At 37.6% G+C, this 25,650-nt stretch overlaps 1 protein-coding gene across 1 annotated transcript in view; it reads left to right on the forward strand.

The window, feature by feature from the left end:
* GRM5 (glutamate receptor, metabotropic 5) overlaps positions 1-25,650 on the forward strand; it is a 610,214-nt gene that overhangs the window by 533,216 nt on the left and 51,348 nt on the right. Inside the window, exon 8 of the mRNA XM_011984895.1 lies at positions 13,172-14,111. Within this exon, the coding sequence (XP_011840285.1) occupies positions 13,172-14,111 (940 nt within the window). The remainder of the gene's footprint in view (positions 1-13,171; positions 14,112-25,650) is intronic.

Here is a 25,650-nt window from a genome sequence, read left to right on the forward strand (position 1 = left end):
CCCGGCCTTTAATTTTTTGTATTTTTAGTAGAGACAGGGTTTCACCATATTAGGCCACCTCGGCCTCCCAAAGTGCTGGGATTACAAGCGTGAGCCACTGCGCCCAGCCTAACATGTGTTTATTAAATGTCTTCTACATTTGAAAGTAAGATCCTTTTAAGTCAATGACTGTCTAGCCCAACGAATGGCAGAGAGTAGGCAATTTTTATTTGTTGAACTAAGCTTACTGTTATAAACATCTCTTTTAACTTCACTTAGATTAGCTTATTAGCCCTTCTGATTCTAAATGAATAAATTATAGAAGTTTAATGGTGACTTGGAAAGCCATAAGCTGTGACAACACTAAACGGCACCTGCCATTTGTTTTTTTATCTTATCATTGTCCCTGATAAAAAAGGTTTCTAGTTTCACTGATCACTTCATTATACACTTTTGATATTTTCCTCCACTGGCAAAATTAAAAATAAAAAAATTAACCTTCCCAAAAAGAATCTAGCATCCATTGCCACTGATATTTTTACATTTATGTGTTTTAAATAAAATGAAGGCTATTGTGTTGGAGTACTCCAGAGCTCAGTCTTGATCCTCTTTTCTGTTTACACTTGCTTCATTGGTGATCACATACAGTTTTATTCATGCCATTAAATATCATCTATACAATAAACATTTTGATGTTAAGTATCTTGTCCAGATCTCTCACCTAATCTCCAGACTTAAATGTTCCATTGCCTACTTGACATATTGATTTGAATATCTAATAGATATCTTAAATTCTACACTTCCATCACTGAAATCCAGGTCTTTACCTTCTTGATCTCTCAGGCTGCTTTATCCTTACTATTACATTTCATCTGATGATAAACACATTCTTTCATTAGGTAAGACCAATAACTTTGGAGTTAATCTGTTGACGTCTTGCACATCCTTTAGTCAGTAAAGAAATCCCATTGGCTCCTCCTTCATATCGCAAATTCCACCACTTATCACTACCTCCAGTAACTGTGCCTAACAATCATCATTAATCATCTTCCTGCTGAAATAACCTCCTAACTTTTCTCCTTGATTCTACCTTTGCCCCTACTTACAGTCTCTCCTCTACATTCCAGGCAGAGATATCTTTTTAGAAAATAAGCCAGGTCATGTTACTCCATTGTATAAGAATCTACACTGATTTCCCATTTCATTCAAAGTAAAAGCCAAAGTACTTACAAATTCCTGTTTTGTATGACCTGGTCCTTTGTTATGTGTCTGACCTACTTTTCCCTTCACTTCATCTGGTCCTTCCTCCCAACACATTGGTCCTTTTGTTCTTCCATTTAAAGATCAGAAAGGCTCTTATCCCAGGGTAATTTCCCTAGCAGTTATCTGCCTGGAAGGCTTCACTGCAGATAACCACATGACTATTACTCTTTCCTTCCTCAAGTCCTTGCTCAAATGTCTACCCTGAGCAACCTGTTTAATACTACAAACTAACACCCCTCGTATTCAGTTATACCTCTTCTTTTCTCTACCTTCTATATCACCTCATACTATTTTATATTGTTTATGTACTAATGTATTTTTGCTGAACATATACTGTTGATCCTTCAGCTAGGATATAAGCCAAAATACAGTAACTTTTGTATATTTTCCTCATTTGAGAATACAAAGCTCCTAGAACATAGTAGATATTCAACGAATATTCACTAAAGAAATGAATACAGGATGGAAGAAAGGAAAGAAATCCCCCATGTATTGAGTACCTGTCACCTATCAGTATAGGAAGTTTGTGTTATATCACCTAATCCTCCTGACACCTCAAAAAGGTTAGGATCCCTACTAGCTACCCATAAAAATTAAAATAATAAAAATAAACTTTAAAAAAGGTTGGAATCATGATTTCCATTTTACAGAAAACTGAGTTTGAAAATAGAAAATGTCTGTGCTCATGATCACTCACTAAGTAGCAGAGTAAGGCTCAGACCCTGTTCCATCTTTCTGTAAAACTAGTACTTTTTCCTTGAGATGCTGCTGCAGGAAATATGGAAGTGACTGTGAATCACTGGATTCTTTCTAACAGGATCTCTAGATTGCAGTGAAAAATTGTGTGCACTGTTTTTGTTTTCAAACAATAAGCCTGATAAAGTTGTTTCAGTTAACACTAAAAACAACAATGTTGTGTTTTGGTTCTTTTAAAATGAGACGCCAGGGCTTACACATTGATAAATTCTAAAATGCCTTCTTACTCTTCCAATTTCTCAATGTTCATTAACTTCTAATAATTAATAATTTTTTGCCTACAAGATAAGTCAAAAAGACAGTGTATTTAAACTTGTAAACGCCACTGACTAAAGAAGAAAAAAAGTGCTGAAAGCCTCTCTCTTAATGGAACTTATCAAAACAGGTCCCAGAAAAGTACATAAACCAGTTTTCATCTTGCCAGAAACCACTCAATGAAAAATGTTCACCATGTTCTTCTTTACAATGATAAATTTGTGGTCTGACCAAAACAATGGCATTGTGGTCAGAAACCATTCTGATATGGCCAGACTGAAGACAATAATGTGGTTTCGTTGATTTCAGTTTTTGGTCAATGTAGCTTACCCAAAATAAATTATCACATTTTCCCCTTAGAACATAAAACATGATACAGTGCTAACTACTGCATTATCTAACCTACTTGGAAAAATGCTTCATAAAGCATTGATATATTATATGAGTAAAATGAAGCAGATAAATTCCTATCTTGACACCTCTTAAAAATCACATTAATTGAAGTGATGAAAAATTCAAAGCATTATGGGCTGCCTTGTACTTACAATTTAAGACAACAGAATAGCATTTACTTGGGGCAATATATACCTAAACAAGCTAGAAAGAGAAAATAGCCTGGCTTTTCTCCAGAATAATATAGGATAATCTAATAAAACAGATAGGCACTTTAACAGATGCTGAGTCACACCGCTTTGTGTATACACTTCCCCATTTCCTCTTTCTCTCACTTCATAATTATTATGCCACTGTTCAAGTTATTTTATATGGTCCTCACACTAATCCTTGAGATGTAGGCAGATAGGTATTATCACTTCCCTCCTAGAGCTTTTGCTGATTTCCCATCTGAACTATCAGCAACAATTCCTAAAGACATTGTAATTCTCTTGTGATACATTACTATGCTGTAGCGTTTTTTCCTCTGCATATCTGATTTTTGATTTTGGCTGTTTCCTTTACATTTCTTCTGCTTTTCTCTATGTCTGTGTTTCTCTTTCTATGGTTCCTTTCAAATCTCTTTAGTTCCAGTGGAAAATAGTTTCCTTAACTGAAAATAGATGAAATAATGGTCCCTATCTCATGAGAACCTTGTAGGTATTAAAGAAGGTAATAAGAATAAAGTGTTCAACACAATGCCTGGCAGAGTAAAGTCACAGAGCCTGAGCATTTGGTGAATACGTTATTTTAAAGGAACAAACAATTACCTTTCTATCACCATAGTGTGGACCAAGTGCTATGAATGGTGTAGGTGCTCAAGAGAGAAATGTAGCTGTGCCATGTGAACAATGTTCGATCTCTTTAACGGGTGGGATGAGGCATTAATCTTTCCCCTTGTACACTTTTCTTACATGTGTGCACTTTGTCCCCATATTTTCTTTCTGTAATAAACATGAGCATTTGAGTTAGTTAAATGTATGCCCATAGCTCAATTGGAGAATACTTACAATATTATGATACTGAAAATTTAGGAACAAATAGGCTTGGGAAGAGAAAGGGGAGTTAAAATCTGTGGCAGAATATGCATACAATTTTGCAGACTTCCTTAGGAAAGGTAATGTAATTTGAGGTCTTAGAACAGTCCTGGTATGCCTCAAAGGAAAAGACAATCAAGGGTATATGGGAACACAGAAGGAATATAGTGGGGCCTGGAGAGTGGTTGCAAAATTCTGAATCATAAAATCAGAAAGCTATTGAACATTTGGATGGAAGACCAGCTACAGGAGGAAAGTGCTTTTTAGTATGCAGCTTATTTGCAAAATAAGCAATTTTATGAGTCTGACTAAAACTGCAGGAAAGGGATCTTGACAAGGGTCTGGCAAGCTAGCAAAGGTAAATAGAAATGAATCGTAAAACCCAAATTATAGCTCCTATTACGTATGTAAAATTCCACTGATACTCTATAGGTTTTAAAATGATGAGTTTAGTATTTTATTTCAATAAAATACAAAAACAACTTTAAGCATTTTATAAATTTATTTCTAAGAAATCGTTTCACTGACCTTTTTCAGGTCATTCGTCTTTAATTTCTCATCTGTGAATTCTTCTACAAGGGTTTCTCCAGATGAAAACCCTAATTATAGATAAGAGAAGTCTGTGTTATTTTCATTTCATGTATGAAAAACTTGAGACACAGAGTAAAAGGCTCGTATTAATAGGAAATATTTGTGTGCAAACTGAAAATGAAGTGCATGTCTCCTTATTCTTTACTTGCCCTCTTCTTTGTTAATCATGCGTTCATTCATTCAACTTATTTAACTGCCTATTGTGTGCCAGGTACTAGGACTAGCACTAGAAATACAACAATAAGCAAAGAAACAGTCTCCTGCTCTCAAATTGCTTAATCTACCATGTCAAAGAGACAATACTAATACACAATTAGTATGAATGCAAGGGCTATGATGGGTACAGGCCCAGGGAGCTGTTTGACCACATGAAAGGAACCTGTCAGTCAGGCTCAGGGAATCAGAAAAGTCGTAATCATTAAAGAGAATGTGGAAAATAGAAGAATAAGGAGAAGTTAACTAGTGAAAAGGGACAGGAGAAAAGTAGAAAGAGAGGGAATTGTTCCAGTTAGCACAGTTTATTATTTAAATTCACATGCTGTGTTTTTCCATTCTTATTCATGTGCGGTATGACCGGAAGTCATATTTTTCAAAGCTATTCCCTACAAATGTGCATCTGTGATCACATTTCCCTTTAGTACTCTGCAGTACTATTAAATCATTCTTTATGTCTTAATTACAAAAGAAATCTTTGCACACAATTTCAAATTCCCCTATAAAATATAACCAATAAAAAAAAACAGAAATAAAAACTATAACTCTGAATTTTCAGCTCTGTGAAGGAATTCTATTATGGGAATCTAAAACAAAATGTATAATAAACCTTGAAGGATGGGGAATAGGCTAGGTCCAGTGACAAATGGATGGCTATGAGTCTACTCTGTAGCAAAGTTGGGAATGTCCCATGAATGATCATTCACAACATGTTCTATGCTTAGAAAACTTTAGGAACCCAAGAAAAACAACTGATCAATCAGTGTCTCTGGCCAGCAACTCTCGGGACACATAGCCCAGAATGAAAATCTTGCTGAAGGGTTTGAACCAATAAGATTTCTCAAGAGGAAGAATGGATTTATGTTAAGATAAAGCTATCAAATATTTATGCCACCACTAGCCCCACCTTGCCCATGTAGACATTGTTAATTAATCATGATTCTGTTTCCTACCAAATAGACTCAGGACTTCTTTCAGAGGAGTAATTGACCAAGTTGCCTCCCCTGATGTAGCAAAGATAAAATTAATAAATTAACTAAACAAGTTAGTAGATAACCACAGAGTTTTAATCTCAGTCCCAGAAAGTTAACATATCTAATTAAACTTCATATTGCTCCCTCTGAAGAATAGAAATAATGATATTTACCTCATTTTTTATAGTGAAGATTACATGAAATTTCTGGGATAGCACCTGACACATAGTAAGCATTCAATAAATGTCAGTCTCTTTCGGTTTTTTTTTTGTTTTTTGTTTGTTTGTTTTTTGTTTTTTGATACTGACATAAAGAGGAATATGGCAGCTTGCTATTGGGGCAGTTACCAATAAAACTTGCCTAACACCTTGGATAAAGACTATATTTTTATTGGAGAAAGCGATCATGCCATGTTTTGTTTCATGCTAACGTAATGGTAAAAATCAATCAACTATAGAATATGCCTTCCTTGAAGAAAACTTGGGAACTTTTCTATTTTTTTCCTATCCTAAACTAAAAAAAAAAAAAAAAAAAAAAAAAGAAAAACAAAAGTTATGATTAACAACCTTCTTAAGAAAAGTACATCTATCTAACCTTAATAGTTGGATGGCACTTTTTAAAGAATGACTTTACTGGTTACTGTCTCATTCTTTCCTCTATACATACTTCCCAGATCCAATGAATTACTCAAAATTTAGATTAATCAATCAGTCATTAAAAATGTCCCAAATGACTAGTCAGCACGAGGAATATTTCTTTTTCTCTGAGATGGAGTCTCACTCTGTCACCCAGGCTGGAGTGCAGTGGTACGATCTCGACTCACTGCAACCTCCATCTCCCGGGTTCAAGTGATTCTCCTGCCTGAGTCTCCCAAGAAGCTGGGACTACAGGCACCTGCCACCATGCCCGGCTAATTTTTGTATTTTTAGTAGAGATGGAGTTTCACCATATTGGCCAGGCTTGTCTTGAACTTCTGACCTTGTGATCCGCCTGCCTCAGCCTCCCAAAGTGCTGGGATTACAGGTGTGAGCCACCACACCTGCCCACAAGGAATATTTCTAACGTGAACCATGTCACATCCCTAGGCGGAAGTAAGTTTTTGAGCTGCTTATCTAGTTTTGCCTTCTTTGGGTTCCAGAAACTAGACTCAAATTCAGGTGTAGTGAACTGATTTTAGACTTCTGTCTAAAACAGTACATAATAGTTCTGTGACTTGGGACTTCTAAAGGCAACACAAACATTTTTTGAGAATGACTTATCCATGCCCTAGAATTAGAATTCTGTATTTAATTGTATAGAAAATATATTAATTTATAAATTGCTGTATTAACTACATGAGTGAGGCACTATGCTCAGTACTGAGGACCCATTTGTGTGCAAAAGAGACAAACTCCCTATCATTAGGGTGCTTCTAGTCAAGTAGAGAAGACAGACTTTAATGATATAATCAATCAAACTCCCCCTACCACAAAATGGATTATAAATACAGTAAGTGCTACAGAGAGAAATGAGTTTCCTCAATGTCTCACGTCACACACAGACACCCATCACTTCAAATTCTCTGAATTATGGAAGTGATGAAAAACCTTAGCTCAGGCTAACTAAAGAAAAAATATTAAAGGATCAAGGATATGAACACTACGGAAAGAATTCTGATTCTGTATCACCCTGCGATCCTGGTTCAACATCCATGAGATCCAAATCCAGAGAGGTAAAGAAAGAAGGAAAGGCAAAAAGATGACGTATTGGTTAAATAGATGGAAAGCAAGCATGATATTGTTAGTTACCGTTAACACCTTGTACGCTGGGCAGATCTATGCTCACATATCAAAGGGGAAACCCACAACAGCCCCTTGTCAGTTCTGTATCCCCGTATTAGTTCTAATAGATCCGTTTTTTATAATCTATCTTATATCTTCCCTCTCATTGTATGCCTGAAATGACCTAACCAGCAGCTGAGGGCACATACATCTTGTTCTCAGAGATTCTAAGTAGCAATTTCCTTTATCCAAAATATACAGGAATGTAGGAGCTTGGTAAGGAGCTCCTGTTGAGCCCAACTTACAGAACATCAGGCATCTCTCCCTGAAGAGACACTGGGAACAGGGTTTGAAAAATGCAGCAGTCTAGAAACTAGTAACTACAGGAATATTAATACTGCAAAACTAACAACCAAACACTAAGCATGAGTACCAGCTGTGAATGAGCAGTCACATCATTTTTACGGGTCCAGAAAATCAGTAGATCATCCATTCTGCTATTAGACTTATGGGAAACACATTAGTGAAGTAATAGAATGAATGTGGACAATATAGTTTTGGCAGCTCACTTTCCCTCTTTAAAAAAAGAAAAACTTGTATTTTCAATGTATGTCAGTTCAAGCTATGAAACAATGGATTATACAAGAGAACCACAGACTTATGAATCAAGTATAAAAGGGAAGAACAATGAAAAGTGAATAGCTACCTAAATAGATGTTATCAGAAAATGGACCGCAGTTTTCTAATCCATGTTTCAACTGCATTTCTAGAAAATAATATAGTACTGTGCATTTTCTGAGAACCAGAGAAACTGCAATATGCTTGTTAGGAAGGAATTTCACTCACATGATCAAGATTATTTAATTTAAAATATAATAAATATGCTAAATTGATTAAACTCATAATAAAACTATACATTATATGCACTTTAGACTCTTAGATATCTTCTAGATACACTTCCAGTAACTTGCCATTACAGTAAGGTTGAAACAAGGATAAAAAATAAAACCATTGATAGAAAAAATGCCCAATGATTAGAAGAAAATAAGGAAGTTAGGAACAATAACCACAGATATTTGTACAACAGTGCACATAGTAGGGGTAGTTATCACTGAGAATTTAAATTTATATCATAATAAGGTTAGCATTATTCCAAGATTCTGAGATTTGGTAGATATTGTTTCATGTTAGAAAGCACAACATTCCTTATTCAAAAGAAATAAATCTAATACTAGTGAAGGAAAAAAAACCATATAATTATCTAATATCAGAAGAGACACCTGTGAACCTGAAACTTGAAGCTTTGTGCAAGCTATTTGGATAAGAATTTTAAAAAGTAAAACAGAACTGATATTGTTAGAGGGGACTGTGGTGGGCCATCCACTTAACACTTTCCTTTGGCTTCTGATACACTTCCTTCCTTCTGCCTGATGTTACATCTTCCCTGACATATTATCTCTCTCTCTCATTCCTTAGTATTGGTGTTACACCAGACTGCTAGGCTCCGCTCTCATCCACATCTAAGAATTTCCTCATCGATTGTGTTTATTTCCATGTCTCTTATTTTCAGCTTTTATAAACAGATGATTCCTAAAGCTGTAACTTCCACACTGATAGCTATTCAAAGCTCACTAGGTCAGACTCAGCACAAACAGCATGCTCAAACTGGAACTAGATATCATTCCCATGAAATGTGACCCTTTGCTTCCTAAGACCTCATCTTAGTTAATAGTACTGCTATCAGCTACAAAGCCTTTCTTCTTGATTCTTCTATCTTCTTCATAATTTCTTTCAATTCCAGTTCTGAAATGTCTTTACCAACTAATTGTTTTCTCTAGTACAGTGACTTAGTTTTTGCCTTTATCATCCCTGTCTCCTTGTGATAGTCTTCTAACTGATTTCTTCATTTCCAGTCTCCATTTGCCATCACAACTTTCTGCCTTTTCAATTTATCTCCCTACCGCCACCACCAGTCCTACCCTTGAGACGATATATTTTATAAAAAGCCTTAAGTAAGGTTAGGATGATTACGTCTTGGAGTTATCATATAAAGCATTTGCACAATGGGTAAGAATTTGGCTTGATAATCTCTAAGGTTGAATTGCAAACCAAGCACTAAAGACTAATAGAGCATCACTGAAGTTGCTTATTCAAAATAAGTTTCGTTTGCCCCACCACAATGTACTGACTCAAAATCTTCTGAGTTTAGACTCGTGAGTTATAGTTTTGTATGCTTCCCAAGTGATTGTGATACACATCCATTTTTTGGAAACCCTAAGATCTTATTCAATCCTAAGATTCAGTGATTATAACCTTTTAATCAGAGTCCAATTTGCTATTCTTAGAGAATAGTTACAACAGCATTTTTTGCAATGGCGGCAGCAAACTAAATGTAAGACTTTCTAAATGGTTTACATTAAATAAAAGAAACATTCATTTAAATATATAAATTCTGATAAATTTGTGAAAATAATTACATCACATTAGAGGCAAGCCTCATGTACATTTTTAACACATATATCTAGAGTTTTCTTTAGTTTCACACAGATGTTAATAAGCTGAACATAAAGAGTTCAAAAATATATCTGATAAAAATAGTAGTAAATGTTATTCTATGCAAAGTATTTATAAATTAAGCTGCTAATTACATTAAGATGAAAACAATTAAGATTTAGCAGAACAGTAGGAAAAAATAGGGTAAAACTGAAGTGTTTAATTACTTTTTCCAGTTCATTCTTTTTTACCTAAAAGATTCCTGCCCTATATACAAACATAACATTTCTTATATAAGTAAATTGCTATAGACATTAGTAGCTTATGACCTAGCAGTAGAAACAGACCTCTATATGTTTAATAAATTTTATTGTTAAATCATTGCTATAAATGAACTATTATGAAATAATAAAGATAGGAATGGGATAGGCACAGTGGTTCATGCCTGTAATCCCAGCACTTTGAGAGGCCAAAGCAGGTGGATCACTCGAGGCAAGGAGTTCGACCAGCCTGGCCAACATGGTGAAACCCCGTCTCTACTAAAAATACAAAAACATTAGCTGGGCATGCCTATGATCCCAGCTACTCAGGCAGCTGAGGCACAAGAATCAGCTGAACTCAGGAGGCAGAGGTTGCAGTGAGCCGAGATCACACCACTGCACTCTAGCCTGGGCAACAAAGCAAGGCTATGACTCAAAAAATATATATTTTATATATATATACACACACATATATATGTATATATATGATTAATACTTTCTTTTGTAAAATAGCCTCTCCAAGGAGCAAACTTGTAAATATAAGCCTAAACTCTATGGCATACTAAAGTATCAGAGGTTGAATTCCAACTGTATAGGAAGCACATGGGAATGTAGATGACTAGAAATATGGATATAGGCATATTAATTAGCAATGAGATATGTATTTTTATATTTAATGAGGTCATATAACACAACTGTTTTGTATTTAGTTGTATTTAGTCTGAGCTATCCACAATTTTTTAAAATTTAAAGCCCTTTGTTTCGATATTTAATGCACAATTATTTAGAGTAAGAATACATTTTCCCATAGAAACATTTTGCAAAGTGTGCTGAGAATCCCAGGCTAGCTCATAACTCCTATTAAACCCATTATGACTTTAATTGTAGTACTAACAGTACTTTCTGAAATGTGAGATCTTAAAGCAAAGCAGCAGCAGGGCAGAAATAAGGGGAAGAATTCCCTTCCCTTCCATTTCCCCTTCCCCTTCCCCTCCCTTTCCCCTTCCCTTCTCCTTCATTCCCCCTTCCCCTTCATTCCCTTTCCCCTTCCCCTCCCACTTCTCTTTCCCTTCCTTCTTCCCTTCCCTTCCCTTTTCACAACGAAGCTACCCTTAGGAATATTTTGAAAGAACTACATGCTTCCTTGCTGTCATTACCTGTTGTTTCCTCCCCTGCCTCCCAGTAACCATTGATATTCAAAGCCACTGACTGCAACACCCTTTATCATGGGATAGGACAAGTTAATAGGAAACTTTACTCCTTATCAATAAGGATTTAGTTTCCCTGCATAGATCAAGAAAATGAATAAATAAAGGAAGCTTAAACAAAGAAGATGTGGATATACATAGTCCACAGGTAGTGGGGGGTCCATGGTTCTCAGGGAGTGGAGCCCCATCTATTTATCTCTTCCAAATCCAGAACACATGTTCTGTCCTTCAAGTTACCTTAAAGTCCAAAACAACTGCTGGAGCTCTAGCCATCAGGTTTATATGCCAGACAGCAGAAGAAGAAAGTAAATAAGGGAAAAATGTTACTTTCTACCATGAGTCACTTTCCTTTTAGGAATCCTCTGTTTACATGTTATTGGCTAAAACCTACTACTCATATGCCACATCTCGCAGCAATGATTGACGCAAAATGTAGTATTGTAACTGATGCCTTTACCATCACAAATGAAATTAGAGGTCTGTTGCTGAGAATGAAGGGGAGAATAGATATTGACATGAAATTAGTCATTTCTGCTATATTCCTCAAATGTCCAATGCTCCAGATTACTTGCCTCCTTTCCTACTTACTCAGTGAAGCTATCTCAATTCTATTTTCTTTAAAAGTCTAAGTGACAAGAATGATCCTCCCAGAACAATGGTTCTCAACTTTGGTTGCACATTACAGGCACTTACAGTATTGTTAAAAAATTCTGATGCCCAGGTAACACTCAGACAAATTAAGTCAGAAGCTCAACCAATGGGACACCCAGGTCTCAGGATTTTATATATGTATGTGTGTGTGTGTGTGTGTGTGTGTGTGTGTATGTCTGTGTGTGCGTGTGTGTATTCTTGGTGATTCTAGTGTGTAGCCAACTTTGAGAACCACTGTCCTAAAAAATTGTAAAGGACAGATAATCCAAATGATGCTGTATTCTATCACTGTTTTTCTGCTATATAATCAAGAAATAATTTAAAAACTGCATGTCATAATTAAGGAATGATTTTGAGAGTGGTGCACTTCCCTTGCGTGCCAATTGTTTGCCTTTGGGGTCAGTTTTCTTATAAAAATGAATATCCTCTTTTTTTTTTTTTAACAGAATCCTCTAAAACTTCTAAACCACAAAATTCTCTGAAATTTCTTTACTAGTGTTGGTCATATTTCAGACCTTTTTCACTTTTCACACATTCCCACATCCATTCAAACACTCTATATGGCTCTAAAATAAGTCTTAAATGTGTCCACACCTTTATCTTATCCAAAACCCACGTAGCAACCAAAGAAATGTTTAAAACAGACACACACACACACACACACGCGCACACACACACACACACACCTGATCCTGTCATTGCTCTACATAGATCCTCAGAATAACTTCCTACTGATCTAGGACTTTCTAAACTCCAAGATCCCCTTCCTGCCTACCTCCCAGCCTCATCATCTTAGGCCACTTGTTGCACTATCATACAGTGGCTTCCTTTCATGCCTCTCTTCCTTACAGTTAACATAGTTTAACTGTAAGTTTGCCAAGCCCATGAAATTCCCATCTCCATCAAACCAACACATTTAGTTGCTAATTCCTATTGTAGGAGGTCTTTGCTGCTTCCAGAGACTGCTTAGAACCCATATTATAACTCTTCATAAACCTTATCACAGTTACAATTGTTTAAAAGGCCATTGATATTTTTATGAGGGCAGGAAACATTCTTCATTATTTCTTCTCAGAACCTAGAATAGTTCCTATCACAGACCATGTATGTGTTCAGTATTATCATCATTAAAATTTTCTGAATGAATACATAAAACAATAAGTAGCATGAGATTCTGAAATTAGAAAAGTAGATGGGGAACAAACTGAAATGATCATAAACAGCTGCTTGTAACTTAGGGATATGTGACCCAAGTCAACATCTCTTCCTCCTTTACAATATGTGTTTGTGTCTCTGCAGGTTGTGATTTGATTCCAGTACAGTATCTTCGATGGGGTGACCCTGAACCCATTGCAGCTGTGGTGTTTGCCTGCCTTGGCCTCCTAGCCACCCTGTTTGTTACTGTAGTCTTCATCATTTACCGGGATACACCAGTAGTCAAGTCCTCAAGCAGGGAACTCTGTTACATTATCCTTGCTGGCATCTGCCTGGGCTACTTATGTACCTTCTGCCTCATTGCAAAACCCAAACAGATTTACTGCTACCTTCAGAGAATTGGCATTGGTCTGTCCCCAGCCATGAGCTACTCAGCCCTTGTAACAAAGACCAACCGTATTGCAAGGATCCTGGCTGGCAGCAAGAAGAAGATCTGTACCAAAAAGCCCAGATTCATGAGTGCCTGTGCCCAGCTAGTGATTGCTTTCATTCTCATATGCATCCAGTTGGGCATCATTGTTGCCCTCTTTATAATGGAGCCTCCTGACATAATGCATGACTACCCAAGCATTCGAGAAGTCTACCTGATCTGTAACACCACCAACTTAGGAGTTGTCACTCCACTTGGATACAATGGATTGTTGATTTTGAGCTGCACCTTCTATGCATTCAAGACCAGAAATGTTCCAGCTAACTTCAACGAGGCCAAGTATATCGCCTTCACAATGTACACGACCTGCATTATATGGCTAGCTTTTGTACCAATCTACTTTGGCAGCAACTACAAAATCATCACCATGTGTTTCTCGGTCAGCCTCAGTGCCACAGTGGCCCTAGGCTGCATGTTTGTGCCGAAGGTGTACATCATCCTGGCCAAACCAGAGAGAAATGTGCGCAGCGCCTTCACCACATCTACTGTGGTGCGCATGCATGTAGGGGATGGCAAGTCATCCTCCGCAGCCAGCAGATCCAGCAGCCTAGTCAACCTGTGGAAGAGAAGGGGCTCCTCTGGGGAAACCTTAAGGTAAAAGTTGTGGGGGCTTAGAGGGGCGCTGGCCCCTACAGCTGAAGCAGAGGCATGTGTTTCCTGGGTCTTTTAAATGGGAGAAATCTGAGTAAATGAAACCATGGGAGGCAGGGTGCCTTAGGGCATGGACCTTCTCATAAAATGGTATTTATGGGGTTAATGGGATGTGGGTCAAGTTACTTAGGCCAAGTCTAGAAACAGGGAGTCAAAATCTCTAATAAAGCAGAGTTACAGCATATGGGGAGTAAGGTTGAGAGGTGAGACAGAGCAGAGTTAGGTCACAAAGCCAAGGCAAGGGCCCTTGAGTTCTGAGGGGACAGAGTTACATTGTGGGTTAAATTCTAGCTCGCCAGAACAGAGTCAAAATATATTACCAACAAAGATTATACTGAGAGCAGAATGCCAAGAACTCTACATATCGAACTGCACTTGCACGAGCCTAAACCTATTCAAGCCAGAAGAGTGCTTAAATGGCCATCCAATAGAGGCACAAGAATGTAAGATTTATATTTTAGTTCTTAATGGGCAAGATGAAATCTTTGGGAGATGTCTAAGCAGCTGAAAAGGACAAAACAACTAAATGACTTTGCATATTAAAACAACCAGTTTCCCAGTTCTTTTTTGTGTGTAGTCTCATCTCACTCCAAGTTCAATATCACAGGCAGTAGTTATTCGACCATTTCAATCTGAAAAGAATCTAGAGCCAAAAGCCAATGATTTCCCCCCATGTTAGGAACTTCCGTATGTGATAAACGATCCCAAAGCACTTCAAAAGACAAGGTCGTGTTATCAGTGGCTTAGGAAAAATGTTGAAGTACCAAAAAGGCAACACCGATTGTTGATCATTGGGACTAAGGATCACCTCTATTTAAGAAGTACACATCAAAAGAGCTGGTCAAGACATCAGTCCTGCTAACTCTTCTGAAATTTAACAGTATTTCTAAAACCTAGATAAATAAATGGAAGATACATAGCTTTCAAATGGAAGCTACATATCTAAATAACATTGCTTGAACTATTCTCCTATACCATCACTTAGCCTGCATAAAGTCCTACTTTTCTGTCAGCCCTAAATCTTCAAAGCATGACTTATTATGATGGTAAAGATACTGTCTGCTGAGGCTTGAAAATAATTCAGAGGAGAGTTGAATTTTATCCACGAGGTCCAATTCGTTTACATTATTAACTTGTACCCTTACCTCTTTCAACTCTTTTCTACTTGCTTTACACTTCTCATCTCTTTCTACGTACATTGTACAAGACAATCAATTAAACTGTAGTTCGTGTCTTCTTCTTCAATAAATCCTGGCTATGTCACAGTCTGTACACAGCAGGCCTTTCATATATCTAACCTGCTGGCCTATTTTCCAGCTGCCTTCCTGACTCCTCTACAAACCATTCTTTTTCTGAAATTTCTGCAAGATCAGCCTTTCCATTTGGCTAAGAAAATTTATTTTTCAAACTTTTGTTTTATCAACTTTTCTTCAAGTCCAATCTGTAAACAGAATCTCCCAGGAAAGACGAGTATATAAAACAAGCATATTGATGGAGGGAGGGAATTGTGAGTCTGTCTGAGCACCTAAAAAACTCACTAGAGAAAGCTCCTTAGGGAGACAGCATGGGAGTGGTGGCAGAGAACACTGGCCTCGCCAGATTGTTTTGGGTTTGAACACCACCACTGCTACTTCATCTCTCTGTACGTTATTTTTACCATCTGACAAAATGGATTGTAAAAAGTGAAGGAGATGATATGTATAAAGGCTGGCACATAGTAGGCACTTTATTGAAGGTAGCACAGTATAGTGCTAGAGAGCACTGGGATTAAATACCAGCAGCATGACTTACCAGGTGCAGAACCTTAGGCCAATTCACTTAACCTCTCTATGTCTTGATTTTTTCCTCTGAAAAATGGAGATAAAGAAATGCATACTTCATGGACTGGTTGTGAGAAATGAATGAGTTAACATGTGTATAGTGCCTGCCACACAGTAAGCACTTCTTTAGTATTTGATTAACTTAAGTGTTTGATTAACTAAGTTAACCACTGTCAGTCTTCTTTTACTCATGAAAGTTACTGTACCAAATACACAATCTAGATGATCTTAATAACAAAGAGAGCATTATAAACGGCAGCACAAACCTATGGAGACATTGATTATACAGTCTGAGTTTTCCAGGGCATCTTGATCTTTACGTTGTCCAGCTCCTTGCCATTCTGTATAGCACATCCTATATTCCAATTTAAGCACAGCAAGCTCCTTAGGGGTGGAGGTCTTCTTTACCTTGCTCATCACTGTGCCTCCAATACCTACCTCTACCTTGAAGGGTGCTTGGCACATAGAAGTGCTCAATAATGATTTTTGATATGTTTGTTGAATGAATTTGGGATGGTAGCAATGTGGTAGGTACTTTTTTGCTTGTCTTCAAATGTGCACACTCTTACTGCCTAGTTGTCCTATTAACTTTTATAAGATTAAGACAACAGTGCCCTACATTAGATATCTCTCTCACTCCTGTGGTCATCAGTCTCTGCTCTAGAATTGGATCACTGATCCCATGCTTTGCTATAGTTATAATGTTTCTCTAGTAATGTTCAATAAATATTTTAAACTATTTTGTTTCTAATTTAATAAACAAAGGGACAAACAAAAGCAACAAATTTTACTGATAGTGCCAACCACTAGAAAGCGGAAATTCTAAAGATTTTTGTTGCAATGTTTTAACTTGTTTTTCCTACAGGGCCATGTAGTTTTTATAGTTTTGCAATCTGTGCATTTGGATGTTAGAATCTGACAAGAGGGTAAAGAGAGACCTTTGGCAAGTGTTTGGTCTTCTTTCTGCAATCTTGGCAAATCTTGATCTGTCTATGTGATTATAGCTAAGACAGGCTATAGTCTGATTATATGGAGACTCCTTTTTTTGCCATCAACCCGAATATTCAAGCTAGAACCTGCTTTTGATATGGATAAGAAAAAGACGCAGGGAAAGCTATAATTCTTTTGTATCACATGCATCTGATATCTGCTCTCCTTTTTAACCCACAGTCATTAGAAAGAGATGCAAACTAAAATTTTTTTCCTCTATAGCTTCCGTGAGCTCCAAAACTAAATATTTCTTCTCTGTGATACAAAATCAAGATGTTCAGCATATTTATTACATCGTAGGATATAGATATAGCCTTTTATGCAGGGATTCAGCTCCCATTTGATAATTAGTTTTATAAAAGCCAGTGTATAACACATGGTTTGCCACACTTCAACTTAACTAATGGGAAACAAATAAATTCAGGTGTTTCTAATATTTTTACATGTTCTTCCAAATCACTTCCATGAGTTGTGCTTCTCAGGCGTGAAAATTTTAATATGCCATTGAGCCCACCTCTTGGGATGTCAGGTGGGCTTAAATAGGTAAATTAAATCTCTGGATGTAGGTCTTTGGTGGAGAAGCATCTACCATACTGGGCCCAGCCCTGTTCTGCTGTCCTCTGTCTGGTGTATGAAGAAACAGGCTACTATAATCTGAGACTGGGTATGCCCTCTATTTCTGGATGGGGTCTGTGTGTGTCCCTTCCACATGGAATGGCAGATGGTAAGGGTTCTCTATCTTAAAAAGGATACTAATTGTATACCTCAAAATGAAGAATATAGTAATATCTATGGTTATGGTAACTTGGTCTCTGAAAGTTAGGACAGGCTCCTGGAAAGGTGTATGTACAGAGATGGAAAATGCAAAGACAGCATACTAGTTTAGAGTTCTGGCTTTGGAACCACACCTGGATTTCAATTCAGCTATGAATTTGAATAAGGTACTTTTGTCTGTTTTCTCAACTGTAAAATGGTAGATAATAGTTCCTATTTTGAGTAGTAAATGAGGTAATATGCATTAAGTGTTTAGTACCAGCATGTAGAAAGTATTCAATAAATGCTACCTCAACCTTTTAGAATTGTGTCTGCAAGTAGTAGAAAGCCTATTTTCAAACACTTATACTCTTTGGGGTTCATTTTACTCGTGTTATAAAAATTGTGGAGGGGGATTGCTTCAGGTTTTGGTTCAGTGATGCAAAGGCAAACACGTCTGCCATTCTCTAGGCCTTTTACTAATGATTGTAATATAGTTGTCATGGTTCCACACATTGTGTACTTTCATTAGGGAAAACAAAAGTCTTCTCAGAGTCCCATAAGAATTGCCCTTGTGTCACACTGGCCCAAACTATCTAATATAACAGAATATGGAAGTGGAAAGAGAAAAGGGGGTGTCAGGTGTTTGTTAGACAATCCAGTGCACAGTGCCTAAAATGTTAGCACCTAGTAGTAGTCACGGTGGTAGTTGTCATAGAAGGAAGAGCAGTGGAACAGAGAAGAGGGAAAAGAAGAGGAAGGAAGTAAGATGAAGTGGAGCATGAAGTAGGAGATTGGAAAAAAGTTTCAAATCAGAGTAGTCCCTCGAAATGGTTCATTTATTACCTACCTACTATGTTCTGCAACCTTACAGAACTTTTCATATGTATAACTAGTCTAACATTTCTAATTGTCACAAAATACTGCAAGTTGAAGCAACAATCCTCCCATTTTTCAGATGAGGAATTTGAGGTCCTGCACGGTGAGAAGACTTGCCTACTGTCTCATGACTAATGAGTAATGCAGCAGTTTTTAAACTAAGGTCTTAGCTGATGATTACTAGAGCTGAGCATATATGAACTGTTTTCTTTGGAAAATTAGTGTATTCTTTGAAAAATTAAATATCTCCATGAAAAAGAAATTATTTGGTCAAAAAGGTGACAAAATTCTATTCTCTTATTGGAGATAAACACTGAGAAGTCTTGCACTGTAGAAACCTATCATCCATTTGTTGACTTTTTCTAATCATTTTGCAAACGTATACACAAGACTATTTTTTTTCCAAGTAAACCTCCTAACATTCTGAAGAACTGATGCTCCAAAGAACTTACTTTGGAAAACATCATCATAGACCCAAAAGAAGACATGTTTATGGGGCCTGAAGAGTAGTTCATATCTTTAGTGAGAAGGGGGCTAGATGAAGCAAATTTCCACCTCTCATCATGGAGAAAGAATCACTTTGAGCTCTCTGAGCACCTAAGGAGATGACAGAGGTAATTCTAACAGATCCAGCAATTTTCTGTGAAGTTAAATTAGCTCAACCTAGAGCACAAATAGAAAAGTGCTCGGAGTCAGTCATTCAATTCACTGAAATAGCAAAGGGAGATTTTTATTTAAATGGAAATGAGTCACTACAGATTTTTTTATATGGAAACATGCTATTTATGCCATCAATGTATAGAGGTCCCTGTGATTAACATTTTGGTTCTAGACACTAATTTCCAGCACAACATGGTGCAGCATCAAATCATTGTCAAGCAGATAATGCCAGGCTTCCGTTTAAGGCTTTCGCTTCAGCTGTAAATTGACAAATGAACACAAGGCCAGTTCTGACCTAAATAAAGCATTGAATCTGATGAATCTAAAGTTCTAGCTCTGCAAGATTCAGAATTTCCAGGCACATGGAACTGGGGTTCTAAAATGCAACGGGCCTTTCATGGCTAAATTGATGACAGAGACCTATAGCTCGAAGTTACAAATTTTCTCAGAAGGCAAAACCCTCCCTTGGGATTCTAGTCAGGTGGCAGAATCATTAGTGTTGCCTCCACCTTTAACTGAAATTTAGAAACTGCCATTTGCCACTTCTGTTTTAATTAACTAATTAACTTTGCTTTAATTAGCAATGTCATGAGGGCCCACTTTGGCTGTCTGCTAAAGCAACTGCTGGTCTCCCCGCATTCACTGGCCAAATTACAATATGCCTAGAAAACTGGTTCATTTGTGTGAATTCCAATATACTTCAATTGTTTTCAGAGCTTTCATAATTTCCAATGGCTTTTATATCCTTCAGGCATTATTAGTCTGCATGAAGTGATGTTCATGCTATTTCTCTTTCCTTAGAGTCCTCCACCTTTTCCTTCTATCCCTCCAGATTCTACTCATCTTCCAAGGCTAGGACACCTCAATCAGACCCTATCAGATTTACCCAGCTCACAGATTTTCCCTCATCTGGACTCTTGGAGCATTTATTTTATATATTATACATTTCACACATATCCCTCACTCTTTATTCACTTGTTATTTATTCACAGACATTGACTGAGGACTGAGCAATACCACCACTGTGCTAGGCCCTCGGGATATAGAGTTTGTTTTGTGTACATAAGTAACATTTTCACAACTATATAATGCTGTCTTTGGTGTATTTATATCTCCCTTGGTGCCTAGCACAGTGCTTGCCCAGCAGTGATTAATAAAGAACATATAGGAGGACAGGTGGATAAATCTGTTGGGCAGCATCTCATGGCACTCACACTGCCTTCAGAGTGAACAAGATTACTCACTTTGTTGACTTGATGGCCAGATTTTATCTGAGAATGCTTTGTCCTAAAAATATAAGAAAAAAATGCTTTCTTTCTAAAATCAACTTTTTTTTTGTTTGTTTTAAATCAAGCTTCCATTGAATGCCTACTCAGCAGCATCAATAACTATTCCAGCTCCTAGTGATACAGAGATAGATAAAAAACAATCTTTGAGAAGCCCTCAGTCTCCCAAGGAAGGCAGGATTAGAAACAGTAAGTTCAATAAAGCAACACAGTGCCATGATAGAGGCCTACAGAGAAACAGAGGGACCCAAAGGTAGAAGGAGTAAATTCTGTCAGAAATTAGAAATAATGTTTAAAAGATACTAATTCAAACAAAAGAAACTATCTAAGTGTTTTAAACCCTGTTTAGAAGACTTCAGAGCTTCTCCACTGAGTAGGACAGGATAGAGCCAAATTTCTTTTGCATAATAGGAAAAGCCCTTGCTAATCTGACTCCTTCACCCTCGCCTAGCCTTGCTTCTGGCCACCCCTTGCCTGACCTTCCACACTGATCCTTATACAATTTCCTTGCTCTAGGGCCTCTAGAGAGGCAGCCACTTTAGTATGAAATACACCTACCCCACCTCACCCCCAACTCTCACTTCGCCAACTCATACTCATCTTAGATATCAATTCTGCTGGAAAGCCTGTCCTGGCCCTCTGAGACTGCATTCAGTTCCCCACCTTATGACCCAAATGAACCACATGCTTCTCGCTAGAGCATTTATCATCCCATGTTAGAATTGTCTGTTTAATTGAAATACTTTTTTACACCATCATCTCTAGTCCCGCCACACACACACACACACACACACACACACACTATACCATGAACTTATTAAAGAGAGAAGCTGTATCTTACTCATTTTCTGTATCATTTGCACCCTGCACAGTGCCAATCACATACTCAATACTCAAAAAATATTTGTTAAATGAATGAATACATGGATAAATAACTAATGATGGCTCAGCTGCACTGACATTTGCCAGTGAACAAGAAAAGGCTGAAGCTAGGGAGTAATTATATTTATTGAGTACTTGCTAACTGCTAGGCACTGCTCTAAACCCCTTAAATGTAATGAATCTTTTTATATCCAAAACAATCTATGGGGTAGGCATTATTACCTCATTTATTGTACACATGAGGAAACTGAGGCAAACAGAAGCTAATTTACTTCCCTATTTAGGCAGTAAGTAGAAGAGGAAGGATTAGAATAAAAGGAAGCTAGTTTCATAGCCCACTTAGGTAACTGTTAAGCTGTGTTCCCCATTCCAGTCCTTATGACAAACATGGCGGCTCTAACTGAGGAAAAACTGAGATTAATGAGTGAGGAGTAGAACTTCCTGCCAAGGAATTTCCTTGAAAACTGCTCCCTGATCTTTATTGCACTGCATACTTTTGATTCCATCATATCGTGAATGAACCATGAACCTAGTATGATTGTGAATAGAATACACAAAAGTCTCTGAGATAAAAGTTAACCCTTAAGAACTGCCTGAAATTTGGTGGTGATTTTCATATATCTATATAGATTTTGTTTATGAGAATAAAATCTGACTGACTTATTATTTATAATTTTTTACAGGAATTATGAAGATACACTACTTTTTTTGTATAATATTTTTAGTTACAAAGTTATTAGCTTTTTATAAACCACATTTTAAATCTGCTTCTGTTTACTAATTTTTCCCTCTAAGAAGTCCCACAAACTTATAAAAAATAGAGCTTTATAAATATACTTTGAGAATTATGCTGTTTTGTTGTTGTGTTTTTTGTTTATTGTTTGTTTTATGTTTTGAGACAAAGTCTCACTCTGTTGCCAGGCTGTAGTGCAGTGGCATGATCTCAGCTCACTGCAACCTCCACCTCCCGGTTTCAAGCAATTCTCCTGCCTCAGCCTCCCAAGCTTCTGGGACTACAGACGCCCGCCACCACACCCAGCTAATTTTTGTATTTTTAGTAGAGACGAGGTTTCATCATGTTGTCCAGGATGGTCTCGATTTCCTGACCTTGTGATCTGCCCTCCAGCGGGTCAATGTTTCAAGTCATCTAACCCTTTCCCACTCCCTCCCCTTAGAACAAAATTACAGGAGTGCAGCCTGTGAAATCTCAATAGCAGAAATTGCAACCCTTTTCCAAATCCCACCTATCCCTTAGCACAACGGCAATCAACAGTTGCTTACTTTGGAAAATAACAATGAATGAGGAACTGCAGAAACACTGACTGGAATGACAGCTCCCAAAAGCAGTGAGAACAGCAACCTGGGATTGGCCATGGTTCGGATGTGGGGCTGTATTTACAAACTCACCTGGCCATAAATCGCCAAGCGCTGAATCACAAACACTGATATAATTACTTTTCTTTGGAGGGAGTGCCTAATCTGAAGTGAAATTTCATGAAATAGGCAAAGGATCCTTATGCTTCCCAGCTTGGTTTAGTCCAGAGTAATTCAACCAGTGTCTTTAGAATAATCATTATATACTGGGTACACTGCTGAGTTCTGGGAGAATAAAGATAAACAAGACACAAAATCTGCCCTTTGGAGAAGGTCACAGAGTAGTGGGGAAGATCAATTCATACACAAATCAATGTTTTAGAGTATAAAGTGAAGAGGGAAAAAAATGCACAGAGAAATCAGAAGTCACTGAAGAGTGAACTGAGTCCAATTTGAAGGTTTCTGGAAAGGTGACACTTGAGTTGAATCTCAAAGGAGAATCTCATTAGGAGAAATACCTAATGTAGGTGATGGGTTGATGGGTGCAGCAAACCACCATGGCACGTGTATACCTATGTAATAAACCTGCATGTTCTGCACATGTACCCCAGAACTTAAAGTATTTAAAAAAAAAAAAAAAGATGATTAAACCACATGAAAACCGTGGAATACACTGTACTGGGAAACAACAGGAGCAACAGCCCAGAAGTATGAAACAACATGGTGTGTGCAGGGAATCACAAGCATGTAAAATGTGTGTCAGTAGGTAACAGGAAATGAGGCTGACAGGGAAGAGGCAGAGGAGGATCCTCTATTGTTTCCTTATAAGCTTAGCCTCAAGGAACCATCAGCCAACCACCTTCCAGCTCTCCCAATTTCCTTTCAGTTCCCTCTTTTCCCTTCTTAACACCCATTTTAGACATCCAATTCCATAATACTTATGGCTACCTCCCCAGCACCAACCTGATGTTTCCACACACCATACACAATCAAAACTTCCCCTCCTCTCTGCTAGATAACAGATAAATTAATCTGTGCTATGATGATAAGAATAATGGCTTGCTTCATCCTTTATGCAGTAAACACTTACTGAGCAACTACTTTATGACAGATACTGTGTTAAGTACTTTTATCTGTTATCTCATTGGATCTTCACATAGTATTTTAAAATAGAAACTATCATCGCCTATCTATATATAAAGAAAAATTAGTAACGGAAGCACATAGAGGCCTAGCAGCCTTTAGTTAGTGAACTGATAGGTGGTAGAACCAAAATTTAGGATTCAAAAGCAGGTCTATATGTCTTCAAAGCTCTTTCTCATTCCAACATTGTTTTACTGGTGGATTTATTTAATCAAGCATGTATCTTATTCTTGTTACTGTTGATAAATAAGGTCATGATGAATGTATTTCTGCCACACATTTTGACACAGATTTTTAGTCTCAGAGAAATAACCCTAAAGGCAACATTTTTTGTGTGTGTTTTTCTTTTTGGGTATATAGGCAAATCAGTCCAAGTGACCCTCATGGAACAAGGTAGCTGTCGGTGTCTCTCATGTCATAACTTGACAGAAGTAATGTAGTATAGGGAAGTGAGCCTTCTCAGCGAAGACATGCATTCTAATCCTGACTTTGACATTTACAAGCCAGGACCCTAGACTAAGCACTTAAGTCCTCAGAGCCTCTAGAAAATAAGGACAAAAATATTTATTTCACCCTGTATTGTGCTCAAAGGGCCACTGTGAACATAATACAGAAAGTATCCCACAGGGCCACACATGGTGGCTCACGCCTGTAATCCTAGCACTTTGGGAGGCTGAGGTGGGCAGATCACGAGGTCAGGAGTTTAAGACCAACCTGACCAACATGGTGAAACTCCGTCTCTACCAAAAATACAAAAATTAGCTGGGCATGGTGGTGGGCACCTGTAATCCCAGCTACCTGGGAGGCTGAGTAAGGAGAATTGCTTAAACCCAGGAAGCAGAGATTGAAGTGAGCCAAGATCGCACCATTGCACTCCAGCCTAGGTGACAGAGCAAGACTCCATCTCAAAAAAAAAAAAAAAAAAAAAAAGAATGTGTCCCACAGTTGAGATCCATGAAATGTGAGTTTTCTTTTCGCTAATCTTGGGGTCACCTCATGACCCCACCTAATAGACAGTCCTGGTGACAATCTAAGAGTAGGTTACATGACTTTATTCTTTAGAAAGCTACTGACATGGAAATATTTGACTTCAGGAATCCTGCCTGAATTACTAGGAAATCATTGCTCTATCCTGGGGATCCATGGCGCTCCAAATTTTCATTACATCCCTCAGTGACAAGTTAATAAGTTTCTGCTTAACTGCTTTTCTAGAAGTCAAACTTTCCTCAGGGTTTAAAGGCGGTTTGTAAGTTTTAGTCATCTCTCTCATTCCTGTTGTGGTTTGGCAGTGCATTTACGGTTCTTCATGAAAAATATGATTTTTAACTTGGCCCAGAACATGTGGATCCATCTGTACTTAATTACGTAGAAACTAAATGATGAATCACTGCAATAAATTTTATGCATCACATAATATGAAGCTGTATTTGGTGAGGCATTTGTGTGCTCATGTTTTTCATGTATATTTAGTCAAAAAGTTTAAAAAAACAATTGAAGAAAATAGTCACAGCATCTCTCAGGTGCATAAGCTTTCTGCCTAGCCTTGCTCCGTGGCATCACGACAGCACATTCTGGACAAAAGAAGTTGCCAGAGTGCGTGACTCCCTCTCTGCTGAGTTAAAATGGCACAGCCAGAAATACAAACTAATAATGCTGTTTTCTTTCATTTATGTGACTTTTTAGTTTGAGAAAAAAGAGAAACCATAACTCGGTAAACAAACATAAATCTGTCATTGGCCATGCTCTTCCAAAACA

This window comes from Mandrillus leucophaeus, unplaced genomic scaffold (assembly GCF_000951045.1).
Source record: "Mandrillus leucophaeus isolate KB7577 unplaced genomic scaffold, Mleu.le_1.0 Scaffold276, whole genome shotgun sequence".
Taxonomy (NCBI): domain Eukaryota; kingdom Metazoa; phylum Chordata; class Mammalia; order Primates; family Cercopithecidae; genus Mandrillus; species Mandrillus leucophaeus.